At 62.6% G+C, this 16,540-nt stretch overlaps 3 protein-coding genes across 4 annotated transcripts; all 3 read left to right on the forward strand.

The window, feature by feature from the left end:
* The first annotated feature begins 3,155 nt into the window (after positions 1-3,155).
* LOC141950080 (dispanin subfamily A member 2b-like) lies at positions 3,156-4,757 on the forward strand. The gene is made up of 2 exons (XM_074884480.1): positions 3,156-3,437; positions 4,161-4,757. The coding sequence occupies exons 1-2, from the start codon at positions 3,231-3,233 to the stop codon at positions 4,377-4,379; spliced, it is 426 nt and encodes a 141-aa protein (XP_074740581.1). The 5' UTR covers positions 3,156-3,230; the 3' UTR covers positions 4,380-4,757.
* A 5,036-nt stretch (positions 4,758-9,793) lies between these two features.
* On the forward strand, positions 9,794-12,661 carry LOC141950150 (interferon-induced transmembrane protein 2-like). 2 transcript variants are annotated; one of them, XM_074884596.1, is made up of 2 exons: positions 9,794-10,044; positions 12,186-12,661. In XM_074884596.1, exons 1-2 carry the CDS (start codon positions 9,829-9,831, stop codon positions 12,339-12,341), a joined length of 372 nt encoding a protein of 123 aa, XP_074740697.1. In that variant the 5' UTR covers positions 9,794-9,828; the 3' UTR covers positions 12,342-12,661. The 2 variants fall into 2 exon arrangements, with proteins under 2 accessions (XP_074740697.1, XP_074740698.1); XM_074884597.1 differs by lacking the exon at positions 9,794-10,044 and adding an exon at positions 11,380-11,612.
* Positions 12,662-12,930: 269 nt separating this feature from the next.
* Positions 12,931-16,416, forward strand: LOC141950369 (interferon-induced transmembrane protein 5-like). The gene is made up of 2 exons (XM_074885103.1): positions 12,931-13,654; positions 14,290-16,416. The coding sequence occupies exons 1-2, from the start codon at positions 13,487-13,489 to the stop codon at positions 14,506-14,508; spliced, it is 387 nt and encodes a 128-aa protein (XP_074741204.1). The 5' UTR covers positions 12,931-13,486; the 3' UTR covers positions 14,509-16,416.
* The last annotated feature ends 124 nt before the right edge of the window (positions 16,417-16,540 follow it).

Here is a 16,540-nt window from a genome sequence, read left to right on the forward strand (position 1 = left end):
CCGCCGCCGCCGCCGGCCTAGCCCCGGCCCATCGGGCCCCCCGCCCGCCCAGCCCGCTCGCTACGGGCCGGCTGCGAGGGCCGCGGGGCGGCGGCGCGGCTCGGCGCGGTGCCCCCCGCCCGCCCGGTGCATCGCCGCCGCCCCGTCGCGCCGGCACCCGCGGGTGGGGGAATGAATGAGCGGGGCCGCGGCGGGATGCGGAGGGGAGGGGGGGGGGTGTGCTGCGTTAGACCACACCCCCTCAGCCCGAGCGACGGCGCCTCCCGCCAATCGCGACGCGCCCAGCGCGGGCCCGCCGCCAATGGGCGTCCCGCGGGGGAGGAGCCCGCGGAGGCGCCGCGCGTCTCCACGCCAACGGGCCGGCATCCCCGCGCGGCGCCGCGGGCGAGCCCATGCGGGGCGCGGGGGGGGGCGTGAGCGTGTCCCCGTTCCCGGGCCTGCCCCTGCGCGGAGGGAGGGAGGGAAGGAGGGGCGGCGGCGGGGCGCAGGGGAAGGGCTCTCCGTGCCGCGGGCGGCCGGCGGGGCCGGCGGGACGGGTGACGCGGGTCTCGGCGGGCCGCCCCCCGACCTGTCCCCCCCGCGGCGGGGATGGTTCGTTCCCCCGCGGCCGCGGCAGGGGCTGCGGGCCCGGACCGGTCCGAGGGGGGGGCGGGAGGCGGGAACCCCCAAACTGGTGCGAGGATCCCCCCGATGCCCCTCGCTGGGTGCAGGGATCCCCGGGATCCCCCTCTCTGGGCACAGGGAGCCGGTGGGGGCTGAGGCCGCTTCTGCCGGCGGCGCCGTCTGGAAGCGCGAGGGCTGTAGCTTGCCCTGTGCAAAACCCACCAGTAATTAACAATAAGACTTAATTACGCTGACAGCGACCCAGGCCGGAGTCGCCTCGAAGGAGCCGCTCGTCAGGGCTGCTCCTCGGGGCCACGGTGCTCAGCCAGGCAGAGACCGGCCACAACTCATTTCACCAACCCACAGGCTGGTTTTTCCCTCTGCAGCGCAGCGGCGAAAACATCGGATTTTTCTTCTTTTCTCCTTTCCCGGTCCACAAGTTGAGGCAGCAGCTCCTCCTCGCTGCGGCTTGGGGCTGGGACAAAAACGTGAGAAATCAATTATTAGAGAAATAAGTACATTCACAGCTGGGAAAACTAGAGGGCACCAGTGCTCTGGTTTGTGTTTCCCTGCACTCAGCTTCCTTAAGGATGTGGAGGATTAATTAACCCCTAATTAAACCCAATTTAGACAAACAAGCAGGGAAAGCAGCAGATTGGGAAGCTCAGTCCTTGTTAGGAAGCGAACCTGCTGCAGGCTGGGGCGGCTGGGGCCTGCAGGGAGGAGGAGGAGGCTGGGACGAAGGGGAGCTCTGCACAAGGCTCTCCCAACAGATGTGGAAGATGCACATCTGGGGATATTAAGCCGTTATTTCCCCCAATTTTTGCACCTCTCCAGCAAAGGGAGCAGGCGAGGGGTTGGGGCACAGCTGGTTGCACAACTTTCGGCCAGGAGACCGAAGTTCAGCCTCTTCTCACCCCGCCAACGGCTCTGCGGGGGCCGGGGGGGTTTGGGAATGCTGGCTGGATGTCCCAAAAAGTTTGTGCCTGGCCCATGCCGACGGAGGAGCGAGGCTGGGACACAATGTCCAGCATTACAGGAGAAAATTTTCATGCCCATGGGGAGTCTGGGCCCAACCAGGGCACCCGGCGTGTGCAGGGCTCTGCACCCTTCAGTCAGCCAGGCCCAGGGCAACCTGGCAACCACCAGCACCCACGTTACCAGTCACTAGTCCCAGGCAAACTTTGCAAAGTGCCTCTCGTTCTGCAGCGTTCCCACGGCTCGTCGGTGGATCCTGGTGTCCTGGGGGCTGGACGATGCCAGGCGGGTTTCCAAGACGTGCCAGAGGGGCTGGGGTGCGGGGACCTTCGTTGACTCAGGGTGTCTTTATCCTTCATGGGCTGCTCGAAGCCTCCCAGGGGCAAAGTCCGTCTTTCCAGGAACAGGTTGTCCTTCCATTTGTTTTACTTAAGCATGAACAATCCCAGAGCTGCCAGTAAAATTTTATTACTTCCTTATATTACAGTGTATAATGTGAATTAAGATGTATTAACAAAGTTAATACACTGTCATACTATAAAGATTGGTCGGTATAATAGGGAGGGGGATTTTCGTAAGGGGGATGGTGCCCTTGGGGACCGCAGGTTTGTGCTTCCCTGCACTCAGCTTCCTTAAGGATGTGGAGGATTAATTAACTCCTAATTAAACCCAGTTTAGACAACCGAGCAGGGAAAGCAGCAGATCGGGACTTTCCACGCGTCCCAACCAATGTTCCCAACAAGTGGCACCTTCTGGCCTCACCCCGTATTTGTCGGAGAGGGTTTGGGTCCCTCCGCAAGAGCAGGTTTGTCCTGCCCGCTTGGGCCCTGTGATGGGGCCGCGCTGGAGGGGCTGGGGCTGGAGGGGACGAGCTCGCAGCCTGTCCCGGCCTTGCCTGAAGCTGCTCTCCCGCCCCAGCAGTGGGATTTCGCGAGCAGGCACAAGCCCGAGCCCTTCGCACGACATCCTGTGTCCCCCTGCCAGCAACGCGCTCGGTCCTGCCTTGATGACATTTCTGGGAACAAACCCAAAAAATGACGGGAGCGGCGATCCTTGCCGTGCCAAAGAGTCGATAATCCCGGCCAGGGCTGCTTCTGCCAAAAGCCTTTCTCCTCGATGGAGCTAGAAACTTCAGGGGCCGCGAAGCTGCGTCCCATCAGCCTCGACTGCCTGCACCCAAAACCCAAACTGCCGGCAGCGGGGAGCTGGGGCTTGGGGCTGAGAGCGGGGAGGGCAGGGGAGGGCACTTCCCAGTGCCATGCGGCAGGGACCTTATTTGGGGTTTCTTTGCCAAAAACCCCAAAACGCTCGTAGCTGACCCCAGACGGCCACCCCGGGAGGGGACAAAGGAGGGGACGAGAAAGGAGGGGACAAAGAAAAGGGAGCAAAGAAAAAAGGGGCAAAGAAGAAGGGGGCAAAGAAGGGGACGAGGAAAGAGGGGAACAAAGAAAGAAGTGGGGAAGAAGGGGACGGGGCACGACTTCCCTCGGCGCGCAGGGGGAGGGCGCGGAGCCTCTCCTCCCCGGGAAGGGGAGGGGGCCCGGACGGGGCGGCCCCAACCCCTCCCTCCCCGCCCCGTCCTCGGTCTCGGGGAAACGAAACCGTCCGCGGGTGCCCGGTGCCGCCGCCCCCCGCAGACCCCAGCCGGGATGTCGCGGTCGCTGGGGCCGGCGCTGCCGCCTTACGAGCCGCTGTCGGAGGGGCTGAACATGGAGGGGCTCCCGCCGAGCACCGTGGTGTCGGTGGAGGCGCCGCCGCCGCCCCCCCCCCGCGACCACCTCGCCTGGTCCCTCTGCACCACGCTGTACGCCAACGTCTGCTGCCTGGGCTTCCTGGCGCTCGTCTTCTCCGTGAAGGTGGGGGGTCCCACGGGGGCGGGAGAGGGGGGGAGGCAGCCCGGGGACCCCACTGAGCTCCCGACCCCAGGGACCCGTGGACGCCAGAGAGCCCCTAAAGTCGGGGAGTCCTGTGGACCCCGCAGAGCCCCCACCCCGGGTTGCCCCATGGACCCCACGGAGCCCCCGGAGCCCCCATGTCCAGGGAGACCCATGGACCCCATAGAGCCCCCAAGTCCAGGGAGACCCATGGACCCCACAGAGCCCCCGCAGGGCCTGCAGACCTCCCAAGCCCAGGGAGACCCGTGGACCCCATAGAGCCCCCACTCTGGGGTGTCCTATGGACCCCACAGAGCCCCCATGGAGCCCCCAGAGCCCCCAACCCCAGGGAGATCCATGGACCCCACAGAGCCCCAACCCTGGGGTGCTCAAAGCACCCCAGAGACCCCCCAACCCCAGGTAGCACTGTGGACCTCAGAGAGCCCCGCGCCCGAGGGTGCCCAATGGACCTCATAAAGCCCTCACTCCACAGACCCCTGGCCCCAGCTGGAAGCTCTGGAGAAGGCTGGGGTTTGGGGCAGCGGGGGCAGTTGGCACCCCAGAGTAGTGCTGGTGTTTTGGGGGGGCTCAGGCCTGCACAGCCCCTCCAGCACCTCCCACCCTGCTGCAGCCTGCAGCCCCTAGGGGGTCCCCCTGGGCTGGCCCTCCCCAACCCCACTGACTCTCCCCTCCACTCCCCCCCAGTCCAGGGACCGCAAAGTCCTTGGCGACTACAGCGGGGCACTGAGCTACGGCTCCACCGCCAAGTACCTGAACATCACTGCTCTGCTGCTAAACATCTTCCTCGTCATCCTCGTCATCGCCCTGATCGCTAGCGGCACCATCGTCGTGATGAACGTCTTCAACCAGGAGCGTCAGGCCTTCTTCAACCTGGACCATCAGTCCTTACCCGGCCCCACTTAGCCTTTCCCTTGCTCTGTGGGCCGAGCATCCCCCCCATGTCTGCTAGGAGCCCCTGTCACCCCTCAGAGCAGGGGGGGGTCGTCCTCTATGCGGCCCCCCGGAGCCGGCTGGCGTCCTGTACCGCTTTCCTCACTGCTACTACAGAGCCCTCTCCGATGGCCACCCTTGGTGGTGTCCCGGGAAGGGCCTGGAGCCGCCTCTCCCCTGGCACCAGCTGAGCACCCAAAAACTGGCCGTAGCAAGGGGAGGAATGTGCTTTTCCGCTTGCCGCTTCACTCTGATTTTGTAGCCCCAAGTGCCTGTAAGAATAATCCTAAGGGGAAGCACCTTGTTTGGAGAAAGCCTGGTTCATTCGAATAAAGTTTTCTTCCACTTTTGTCCCTGGCTCGGTTTCATTTTGGTAGGGGGTGATTCAGGGTCCCCCCACCCCAGCTTGGCCCACTGAGAAGCAGTGTCCACCCTCGGGATGCACCTGGAGAGGGAAATTGTCCCTCGACATGGAGCCTCGCGGAGAGGAGGCTCAAGGATGGGCCAGGCTCAGGGAACCTGGGCACTCGTGGGGAAGGGGCACCCACGTGGGGTGTGAAGCGCTTGTAAGGGTCACCCCAGGGATGCGGGTAGCACCTCACCTTTGCCAGGGTGTCACCAGGAGCCCCCCCATCCTCACCAACCCTCAGGAGAGGCGTAGGAGGAAGTGGAGCTGAGAGCAGGCTTGATTTTTGGGGTGGGGGGCTGTGCAAAGGGCTTGAGCGAGAGGAGCTCGAAGGTGGCTCTGTGCAGCCACGTGCGGGGCTGGGGGGGGGCCGGGAGAGGCTTCCCGAGGGAGGGGGAAGCTGGGGGGGTGCAGCTCCATCCCCAACGGCCTTGCTGCAGGACGGAGCCCTGCACCCCAGCCCTGAGAGACGGGGCAGCACTGGGGACACCAGCCAGGCAGGGCTGTGACCCCCACACACACACCCCGTCCCCCCCCCGAGCTGTTACAGCGTTGTGCCGGCTTTGGCTGGGAAAGAGTTAATTTTCCTCACAGCAGCTAGCACTGGGCTGCATTTTTGAGCTGCGGCTGGGATAACTCCGGGATGTTTAGTTCCTGCCAGCAGTGTTTACACAGCGTCGGGGGCTGCTCTGCCTCTCACCCCAGGGGGCTGGGGGGTGTCCCGATCCAATATCGAGGGAGGGTTCGATATGATCCCAAGAGCGAGATTAAGACACAAACGAGGTCAAATGCCGTATACCCAAACCAGGTTTTTATTACTAAAAAAAGTGAAGAGGGGTAGCGATAGGACAGAATGGAAGGAAAAGACAGAAATAAAGCAAGGATGTGGGATAGGGCTGCAAGAATAGTCACCACCATGGATCCAGCAGCGTCCCGTTGGTCCTCAGTCTTCAGTTCTTCGGTGGTGGGTGCACACGGATCTGGCTTCGATGGTAGATGCACACCGAGCAAAATTTTCTGATGCCTTTTTAAGCTCATCGTATCCACTGATCACCATATCTGCCCACCTTTAGTTTTTTTTTCTCTGGTCCCACAGGTTTTGTTGCATCTGGCTTCAGGGCAGGAACGTTTGCCTCTTATCAGTTCATTTGCCATGTATGCATGGGGCCTGGCCTACACAATAGAGCCACCAAATGGCTACAGGATGGGGCCAGCTCAGTACACATCCGCCCCTTTGAGGCTTGTCTAAAGGGTCTGGACAATGCAACTGCAAAGAAGTGGGGGGGTGCATCCTTCAAACAACACTCCCGCTTCTCTGGGCGACATCCCCAGACCAATTCACAGGCCGAAGCAGCTGGTCTTGGAGGTTTGCACAGACACAAGCAAGCTTTGAGACAGTCATAGGACATTTCAGTCTCTCACAGGGGGGCACAAGGAGCTGGGGGGGGGGAACACAGCCGACCTCAGCTGACCCAAGGGGTGTCCCAGACCATACGGCATCATGCTCAGTGTATAGAGCTGGGGGGGGGGGGAGCAGGAGGAAGAGGGGGCACGTTCAGAGCGATGGCGTTTGTCTTCCCAAGTCTCCGTTCTGTATGACGGAGCCCAGCTGTCCTGGGATGCAGAGGACCCGCCTGCCGTGGGATGGGGTGAACGAATCCCTCGGTCTGCTTTGCTTGCGTGCGTGGCTTTTGCTTTCCCTATTCGACTGTCTTTGTCTCAACCCACGAGTTCTCTCACTTTCACCCTCCCAATTCATTTCCCCACCCTGCCGGGGGGGCTGAGCTGAACTGGGGTTAAACCACGACAAGCACAGAGCCTCCAGGCCAGCCCCCTCTGCCCGGGGGCCAGGGCTGCGGGGGAAGCGGGCAGTGCTCCTCGTGCTGCCGGGGCTGCCGGCATGTGGCACCCTGCTACCCGGCTTTGGCCGCATCCGAAGTGACCCGGGCAAGACCCTGCAAAAATCCCGTCTGAAACCCGTTTGACAGAGCTTCAAGTATGCGCTTGGCCTTTCCCCAGCTCACTGGAAGCCTTCACGCTCCTTACCCTCGGCAGGCTCAGGTCCTCGGGGCTGAGGCCCCACAAGGATGGGAAGAAAAGCCTTTTTTTTTTCCTCCTCTCCCCAAGAACATCGGTCTCCTGCCAAGAAGCTGCGCTCTTGAGTAAGATGTCAGAAATCCCACCCGCGAAACACAACAGTTATTTGTTGCAGGATCCCTGGCACCGACCTCCTGGTGAATCATCTACTCCTCTGCGCTTCCCGTAAGAGCAAACAAGCGCACGCTCCCGGTGGCAAACGGGGCTGCTCACTGCCCGCCTGGCTCGCAGGCCAGCGACATGCCCACCGGCAGGATATGGGATCAAACACAATCTAGCTGCAGGGCTCGAGGAGTTTGTTTAAAAGGGCAGCAAACCCCGGCTCAAAAACATTGCCCCAAACGCTCAGGCTCTTGGCGGCTTCACTCGAGCGCTGGCAGCAGCCACGTCCGTTATCCGAGGGGTTGTCAGCGTGCCACGCTGGATCGTGCCCGCTCCCGCACGCTCCTTCCTTGTCCCACTTTCTCCCGACCCAGGAGCAGCATCCAGCCCTGTTCTGCCCAAGCACATCACTGCCCCGGGGGGGTTTTATGCCCATCTGGGCTGGCACAGGGGTGTGGGCTCACCATGCACCCCCCAGGAGCTCTTGCCCCCCTCCTCGATCAGCCAACATGTGCAAAAAATCCTGGGGCCTATTTTCATAAGGATGCTCTGCAGCCACAAACCCACCAGGGTGGCCCCAGGGCGATATCCCTGGACGGAGCAGGATGGAGTTGGAGAGGGAGAAGCAGCCCCTCACCCTCTGCATCGCCCCAAGACACCACCCCCCCCCCACCCCATGCCTCCCCAAAGGGCAATTGGGGTGTTTTGACACGGGGATGCCCCTCGGCGCCAGGTCCTGCTGAGTCCTGGGAGGGAGCCGGGAGGGACAATGGGGACAGGGTGGGCTTTGAAAGCAGAGAGAGCAAAGCCCTTTTTCTGGGGTAAATTCACCCAATTTGGGGGCTGCCACCCCACAGTGGGGAAGGGTAAGGCAGCAGCACTCCAAGGACACAAAGAGCCTGTTGCTGCTTTTACAGCAATTGCTTCAGGCTGTTGGCAAGTGGCCACAAAGCCTTTGAACTCCCGGCCACGCTGCCAGAAGCAAGCACTGAGCGAGCTGCTCTCAACCTACGGAACAAACCTCCCGCAGACCTGAAGGTCCCACATCCGCCTCGCAAACCCTTCCCCCCCGGGGTGCAAAAGTCACCCACCAGCCTGGTGTTTCGCTTTCCCTCACCCCCCCTCCAGCGCTTGGCCCAAAAACCATCGCCCGCTGCATCCCCTTAACTCTGCCCGGCCCCGCTCCGAGCACCCTTGGGGACCCAACTGCCTCCCCAGGGGCTGGGGGTGTGGGTGGGAGCGAGGCCGGGCAGAGGCACCCGTCTGGCAGCAGCAGTGCAGGTTGAACTTTGTCTCTCTGCTTTCTGACGTCTCGTTTGTTCAGGTTCAAGGGCAAATAAATGAAAAAGCTGGAAACGCAGGCGGGGAGGTGAGCTGGGGTCTGTGAGCCATCGGCTGCGTTCCCGCTTGTGCCAGGGGCTGCGGGAGATGGGATCCCTCAATGGACATTCGGAGCCGGTGGACGAGGAACCAAGCGGCTGCACTCGGTCCTTGGGGCTGCCGGTTGACCCTGGCCGGCATCTCAGCGCCGCGGGTCCCTCTGACTCCACACAAGCCGGAGAAGCAGGTGGTGCCCCACGGAGGGACCCCGGCACCCCAAAACGGGGAACCCTGCGCTGGGCTCCTGCAGGCAGCTTTGTCGGCAGCGTCGTGCATCGGGAGTTGGGGCTGGAGCATGAACAATCCCCCGGAAATCCCCTCTGAGCCCAAGCCCGCCTCCATCCTCCCCCTTACCCATCCCTGCTGCTCTCCCCACTTCCTGTGATTCCTTAAATATCACCAAGGCCTAATGAACCTCATTAACCTCAAGGACTGGCCCTGTGCCAATGGGAAAGTAGCTGAGGAAAAAAAAATATATATAATCTTTAATTTCCTGTAGGTTCCAGACAAGTGATATCAGGGGCTGGGACTTTCAGATCTGCACCCAAATTTCTGGTATGTCCAGAAAACCCACATGGCAGTGAGCGCAGGTGATGAACAGCTTTGTCCTTCTGGAACAAACCCTCCGCTCTTCCCACGTGGGGAAAACCCCATTTCTCAAAAACTATCAGGGCTGGGTTTCCTTTTATCAGCCTCTCACTCGGTCTCCTGGAGCCCAGCGCTAAACAGGAAGGATGTTGATGTTTCTAAAACCCCTGTAGTTTGTAGCTGTGTCTTGGTGGTTTTTTGAGTCAGATGATGGGTTTTACCACCTTGCTGCTTTCTTGAAGCTATTTTCTTTCTTTTTCCAGTCTCTCTTTGGCAGCTGCAAGACCTCATTGCAGCTGCAAGGCCTTGCTATGGATGCTGACCAAAGGGAGAAGCCCCTCGAAACCCACCGTGCAAACCCAGTGGACAGGGACCGAGCCCTTGGTGGTGGTTTGCAGATGGGGAGGGGGTTTGGGGGGGGCTGGTGGCCTCCTCCCCCACGGGTGACATGTCCCCACTGTCCCCCTGTGACAGGTCCCTGCTGCAACTGAGTAACCCCTGGGTGAGGCTCTGTCCTGACCTGCCCAGGGCAGGAATCACTTATCAGCCGGAGAGGGCAAAAAGCAACAAGGAACAGAGGAACAGGCAAGGCGCCCGCCCCACGGCATCGCCTGCCCCATGGGCATCCCCCTCCGATTGCCCCCCCAGCCATGCCCAGGGCTGCAGCTCTCCCCTGCCCCCCCCGGGGAGCCCACCCTGCCCAACAGCCCGTCCTCCAACAGACCCCATGCACCCGCCCTGGTGGCCTCTGTGGTGTCAGACGAGGGGGCCCCACCCCGGCAAACCCTTCCCCTCCCCTATAACTGCCCCAGTACCTGCGCCTCAGCTCCTCACTGGTGCTGGGCTGCCATGGAGAACTACCCCCCATCCACCAGCATCAACACGCAGCCCTATGGCAGGAACGGGGCAGGTTCCCCCGCCACCGCCTTCGGCCCCACCATCACCTCGTTTGTTCGGCCAGAGCCCGTCCCCAACCCCCAGGACTTTGTGCTCTGGTCCTTCTTCAACACCGTGTTCTTCAACGCCTTCTGCCTGGGCTTCATCGCACTCATCTTCTCTGTCAAGGTGAGGGTAGAGGTACCCCCATCCCACCGCTCCCCCGCCCGGCTCAGGGATCCCCACGCCAGGGCTGCCTAATCCCGTCTCTCCCTGTCCCCTCTTGTCCCACCTTGCCCCAAACTGCCTCAGTCCCCATCCTTCCCCCCACGCAATGCCCCCCCCACTCCCTCGGGCCACGTCCAGCCCCCCCTGCGCCGCTCTGCACCCAGCCGGGGGGTCGAGGGTCACCCACCCTCCTTCAGCACTTTGGGAGGGGGGGGCCTGGGCAGTGCGGCGGGTCGAGCTCTCCTCCTGTAGACCAAGCGAGCCCCAGACCATCTCCTGCGGGGGGATGAGGTGGGCAGCCAGCTCCCAGCCCCCTCCCACGGCACTGCCCAAACCATGGCGAGGCTTCGCCCTGCCCTGAGCTAACAAAGAGCTGCTCCCTGCACACTTTTTGCCTTTTTAATGGGCGCCCTGATCACCCCTCTGCCCCCCTCACCCGGAACCCACCCGCCTCGTGAGACGTGGGGCTCCTGCGGGACCTTTCTCCCCCACTCCCACGGGACAAGGGGGTGTCCCCAGGCACCTCCCGGTGCAGCCTGACCGAGAGAAGCCTCCTCAGCCTGAACCCGGGGGTGAGCTCACAGCAAATAAAGCTCCTGCCCCACCCTTCTCCTTGGAAATGTCGTGCTTTTGGGGTCTGGGAGGTGTTATTCCCTCCAGGCATCCCCACCTCGGGGGGCCGGGGCTACCCCATAACTCAGACGAGCAGCAGGAAAGGGGCCGGGGGAGGGGGTGCCTCCCGGGGGTTCTGGGGTGTCTAGAGGCGCTCCACACCCCTCCTGGCCTGCGTTATCTGCCCTCCCAGGCGGAGATGGCCACGGCGGGGAGGGGGACCCCCAGACTCTGCAGCCCTGCCGAGGAACCCGGGGCTCAGCGGGGGAGCAGGGGGGGTTCCACCTTTCCCTGCACCCGCCTGCCCCCCCATTTCGCCACCCTGAAACCACCCGCCAAGCTCACACCCGTCCCTGCCGCACCTCGGTGCCAGCTCCACCCACCTTCGCTGCCAAGGGGGGGGCTCTCCAAAGGGGAAATTTGGCTTTTGAGTCCCCAAAGTGCCCTTGAGTCCCCTCCTGAGTCCCCTGGAGCCCCCAAAGTCCCCTGGAATCCCCTCTGAGTCCCCAAAGCTGCCCCACACCCGTCAGCTAATGCTGGGGGTGCAGGGACACGGGTGACCGTGCCCGGGGAGGGGGCTGCGCCCCACGGAGGATCCCCGGGGGGGCGGGGGCTGCCCGGCCGCTCCGCCCGCGCTGGGAGGGGGCCCGGGCCGGCGCGGGGGGCGGTACGGGGTCGGTTTCCCTTCTCGGCGGGTTCGGTTTCGTTTCCCCGGCGCTCCCAGTCCCCGGCTCCCGGCCATGAAGCCGGAGGTCGCCATCCCGCTGCAGCCCCGCGGGCTGGGGGGGGCCCCCGCGGCCGGCCCCGCCGGGCAGCCCCGGGACTACGTGCTCTGGTCCTTCTTCAACGTCCTGCTGGGCTACGCGCTGGGCTACCTGGGCTGCCTCTGCTTCCCCGCGCTGATCTTCTCCATCAAGGTGGGGGAAGGGGGGAGGGGGGGCGCCCCGGGGACCCCCACCCGCCACCCTCGCTCCAGCCCGGCCCGTCCCCGCAGCCAGATCGTCCCGGGACCCCCCGCCCCGAGCCAGCTCAGCCCGGGACCCCCGACACGCCCCGATCCCCTCCCCGCCCCGGGACCCCCCGCCTGAGACCCCCTCGACCCAGCCCCCTCTGACGCTGGCCCCGCGCTGAGACACTGCCCCCCACCTCCTCCGCCTCGGGACCCCCCCCCCGACCCAGCCCCCTCCGACATCGTCCCGGGACCCCCCGATGCTCCCCCAGCCCCCTGCCCTAGCCTGCCCCAGATTTCCCATCCCGGGACCCCCAGATCCAGTCCCCCATCCCAGACCCCCCCCGATGCCACACTGCCCTGGGACCCCGCAATGCAGTGCCCCCCCTCCCCGATCCTGTCCCCCCCCCACGAGAGCTGGGGCTGCGGGTGGGGGGAGCAGGCAGTTCCCCAGGTCGGTGTGTCCCTGAGGTCCCAGCACCACCTCGCAGCCCCCAACTAGGTGCCCCCCCAGCTCTGAGCCCCCCATTTGCCCCCCCAGGCCCGTGACTGCAAGGTGCTGGGGGACCTGGAGGGCGCCCGTCGACATGGCACCCGTGCCAAGGTGTTGAACATCATCTGCTCCGTCCTGATGATCCTCACCGTGGTGACCCTCATCGTCATCGTCATCATCATCTTCACGTCTGTCACCACCTGACCGCCGCATGGCCGCCGACCTGTTGCTGCTACCCCGTGGGGTGCTTCTTCCTCCCCCCTCCTCTTCCTCCCAAAACGTCCCCGTTCTGGGCGCGTGGCGCAGGGGGGACGGGAGTGCAGCCCCGTCCCTTGGCTGCCGGCAGCCCTGGGTGTCCCAGCACAGCTGCCGTTGGGAGGGCACGGGTGGGCCGTGCTGGGACGCAGGGGACAGCCCCCCTCTTTCCTCTGCTTGCATGCCTTGGCAGGGAGCTGCTGGCTTCCAGGGAGCTGTGACACAACTATAGGTCACTGCTGCTGCAAATAAAGTTTTATCTTGTCATACCCCCTTGTCGGCCGCCTTATTCACAGCAGGGAAGGAGAAGCAGGTCCTTGCACATCTTCGGGGCAGCCTCCTCCTCCTCCTCCTCCTTCTCCTCCTCCTCCCTCTGCTGCCAGCTCCACAGCTCTCCACCTCCACCCCCGCCGCGGTGCAGAGCACTTCCAGCCCAGATCCCAGACAAGTTTCTTCCTAAAAGCTAAGGCACGGCAGAAGGCGGAAAGAAAAAAAAATCTCCATGTTTTTCTGGCTGTACGTACCCCATCCCGCCACACAGCCCCTTCTCCCACTTCCAGGGAACCCCGTAGAAGTAGCTCTTCCACATTTTGGTATTAAGTTCCCATTTAATGCATTATCCAGCGGCCCAAACATGCTGCAAATGAGGCATCTGCCCAGCCCAGCCCAGCCGGAGGGACTGGGCTGAAGGTGTTGAGCAGCGAGAGATCCTGGCACTGAGGGTCTGTCCCGGGTCAGCCCCTCGGGGTGACGGTCACTTGGTTTCAAGATCATCCCATGGCTCCATCCCAATGGTCCTCCCCGTGCGCTCGGCCTCTCCCCTGCTCACGCTGGAGCCGTCTGTGCTCCTCATCGCGGGAGGAAGGCTGGATATAAAAAGCCCATAGGCTCGCAAAACCCAAGTTTGTTTCTCCTAGCTCCCAGCCAAGCCTTTCTGATAACCACCGCCCGGGGAGGGCTGTAATTTCTTGGGTTTATATATAGAGGCGACGAGGTTGTGCCGGAGACGGGGACTATATAAAGGGGCCGCCCTGCCCCACGCCCCAGCCAGGCTGGTGGAGCTGCAGAGCCGCGGGGTGCCCCTCTCGGTGGCCATGGACACGTCCTACCCACGGGAGGACTACCCGTCCCACAAGCGGGAGCCGTCGCCCGCCGCCCGCGCATCCCCACCACCCCGCGACCACCTCGTCTGGTCCCTCTTCAACACCATCTACATGAACTTCTGCTGCCTCGGCTTCGTGGCGCTTGCCTTCTCCATCAAGGTACGGGCACTGAGCAGGGTGGGGGGAGTCAATGTTTGGGGTCACCTGGGAGCCCTCCCCATGGGCTGAACTTCCTGAGAGGACACGGAGCCTCTGAAATGGAGGTGCTGTCCTGGGGGGCACGGAGGCTCCCCCTCCCGGGAGCGCTGGGCTGGGGGATTAGAGCTGGTTGCAGGCGACGCCAGCTCCCTGTAAAGCCCCCACACTTTTCCTGCCACCTATTAACAAGGCTGAGACCCCCCTAGATAACCCCAGCCTCCCCCCTCCCTGGGGCTGTCACCACCTGAGGACCAACTGCTGCTCCCCAGAAGATGCTGGGGGGCCGTGGTGCCCCCACCCCCTCAGGGCAGGAGCAACTCCAGCTGGTCTGGACCAGGGTGGAAAGGTGGGGGCAAGCAAGGGCTGGAGCCAGCACGGCTCTGAAAGAAGCAGGAGGGGAAATCCCAGCAGCAGAGAAAGAAAGAGGAGCCAAAGGGGAGCAGGAGCCCGGGATGGACAGATGGATGGACGCCCTCTGGGCACTGCCCAGGGAACGAAATTGTGGGCTGCAGGGTGGCCAAAGCCACGTAGCCCGGCGGGGAGGAGGGAGCTGCGGGCGGCCCGGGCGCCGCTGCCCCGTCTCTCGGCTCTTACAGGCACGGGACCGGAAAGTGTCCGGGGACGTGGAAGCCGCTCGGCGCTTCAGCTCCAAGGCCAGGTGCTACAACGCCCTGGCCACAGCGGGGACCGTGGTGCTGCCGCTGCTGCTGGCCGCCCTGGTCATCACCGGCGTCCTCCACCTCTCCAAGCTCGCCCATGAGTCCGTCGGCTTCTTCACCTACCAGTTCAGCGGGAGTGACGACGAGGACAACTGACTAGTGGGCAAAGGGCTTGTAGAAACTCCCTTGCGTTGCTGGTGGCCCCCCCAAACAGACCACTGGTCCAGTGTAACCCACCGCTCAGGGCCACATCCACAAGCTTTCGTGGCCACGGGGCAGCACGGGGCTGGGGGGTGGCAGCCCCCAAAGCTTCTCCCACACGCTGCATCTCCCCTCACCCTCCCCTGCCTGGTCCAGCACCCCCAGCCCCGCTGTGCCTGACCCCGGCTCCTGGCCATGCTTCTCGGGGCAGCTCAATTATTTTTGTTCACCCTGGTTTCTTTTAACTCCCTCTATCCTGTGTGGAGCACGGCATCCCTCCAGCCTCGGTGATTACTATTTAAATCATTAAACCATTTCACACATGGTGAGTCTTCTGCGTGCGTGTGTGTAGCGCAGGCGGGTGCTAAGGGGACGATATAAATACGGCGTTTTCGCTCTGATCGTGCTCTTCGCAGGCAGGAGAAGTAATAATGTCTGTGACCTGTCGAGCCACTCAGCAAGTGAGGAGGGGAAAGAAGCAGGGAAGTTTCATGGCCTCGTGGGGATACGCTCCAGCAGAGTAGACATCATCCCCTCTAAGGGGAGCTGACTTGCAAACTCATTGCAGTAAAGCAGACACTTCCCAGCAGGTCCCCAGGCAAGGACAGAGGGGATGAGCGCAGGGTGCAACCCCCCTGCTCTGTGCTGGCCCTCCCCGTTGCCCTCTCCAGGCCAGAGCCGGCTCACTTCGGCAACTGGACTAAGAAGATCCCAGTTTTGGGCAGGGAGACTCCTTTTAGTGCCACCCCGGGCGTGGCTCAGAGCTGGGCTTTATCTCCATCCCCATCAAAACCCAAATCCAGGTGCAGCCCACAGGGCTGTTATGGGGGGCGAGGGGAGGGAGGGGTCCCTTTGTCCTGCTCTGCTGCCAAAAACGGCTGCTAATTAGGGGTTGGGTGACTTGAGGAGGCCTGAGGGAGAGCCAGCCTAATTACAGAGCTGGGGAGCCACTTCGCCTCCATCCCTAAGCGTTCCCACATGCTGCCTGGGGCAGGGAGCAGCCGCAAGGTTTTTTATAAACTCTGCAGGATTCGGCCGAGATTCCTGGGGTTTGCTTAGAGAGGACAGAGCCCGGGGGGGGCAGGGAACGCCTCCCACCTCCCTGGCTCTGACCCAGGTGTGTGCTAGCAAAGGCGTGGGGCCAGGAAATGACGCCCCACAACCCGCCCCAGCCTGAGGGATGCAGGAGGGGAATGTGCTGTGGGTGCAGAGCTGGGTGTGGGGGGTATCCTGCTCCCGGGGTGAGTACCGGGGCACAGCCCTTCCCCTTCCATCACCTGGGGCTTTTGAGGACATGGAAAACGCCTTAAGCAAACAGACAGCAGGTCTTGGCTCACCCTGAGGCTACTGAGCTGGAGGACTCTGCTCAGATCCCAGAAAAATTTGTCATCTGACGTAATATTAATGATAACTGATGCCTGGGCTTCCACTAGCCCTTCAAACATCAAGTTAGAAGGGCTTTAACTCCCAAACTGCTTGAAAAGAGAGATGATAACGTAGATAAGGGCTTAAAAACATGATAGGGATGTTATACGCTGAGTAACTCAAAAGAAAAGGAGCTGCATGCTGCGCTGAGAGGGCTAAAATGCTTTTGGCTGTGTATTTGGTGATCAATATTAGTGCCAAAATAATGCTCAGCTCCAGCCTTACTTCTGCCTATCCTGCCTGCTGCCCCACACGGCCTTTGCAGAGTTTCTCATTATGGGGATCAGCAGGATTCAGGGGGTCGCGGCTGCTCAGCCTATTGATCCCCCTCTTTTTGCTCAGTGGCAGGCAGGGGTGACATGGCGAAGCAGGGGTGGCTGAGCCCCCCCAGCCCTTTGAGCCCCCGGAATGAGGTGGGGGGCCAGGAGGATGCAAGAACCAAGCCAGAAGGTGCTGGAGGAGCTGGGAGTCAATGCAGGCAGGGGCTGGGCTAAGACCAGATCCATTCAGCTAGGGATGTCCCTCTAAGTGCATAAACAGGCGATGGGTGTTTAGAAAACTC

Source organism: Strix uralensis, chromosome 15 (assembly GCF_047716275.1).
Source record: "Strix uralensis isolate ZFMK-TIS-50842 chromosome 15, bStrUra1, whole genome shotgun sequence".
NCBI classification, from domain to species: Eukaryota; Metazoa; Chordata; class Aves; order Strigiformes; family Strigidae; genus Strix; species Strix uralensis.

What these genes read in the sequence shown, in the direction of transcription:
- LOC141950080 (XM_074884480.1), top strand. Translation starts at nt 3,231, where the DNA reads ATGTCGCGGTCGCTGGGGCCGGCGCTGCCGCCTTACGAGCCGCTGTCG. An exon ending in CGCTCGTCTTCTCCGTGAAG is followed by an intron (nt 3,438 to 4,160) that starts GTGGGGGGTCCC and finishes ACTCCCCCCCAG; the next exon opens with TCCAGGGACCGCAAAGTCCT.
- LOC141950150 (XM_074884596.1), top strand. Translation starts at nt 9,829, where the DNA reads ATGGAGAACTACCCCCCATCCACCAGCATCAACACGCAGCCCTATGGC. An exon ending in CACTCATCTTCTCTGTCAAG is followed by an intron (nt 10,045 to 12,185) that starts GTGAGGGTAGAG and finishes TTGCCCCCCCAG; the next exon opens with GCCCGTGACTGCAAGGTGCT.
- LOC141950369 (XM_074885103.1), top strand. Translation starts at nt 13,487, where the DNA reads ATGGACACGTCCTACCCACGGGAGGACTACCCGTCCCACAAGCGGGAG. An exon ending in CGCTTGCCTTCTCCATCAAG is followed by an intron (nt 13,655 to 14,289) that starts GTACGGGCACTG and finishes CGGCTCTTACAG; the next exon opens with GCACGGGACCGGAAAGTGTC.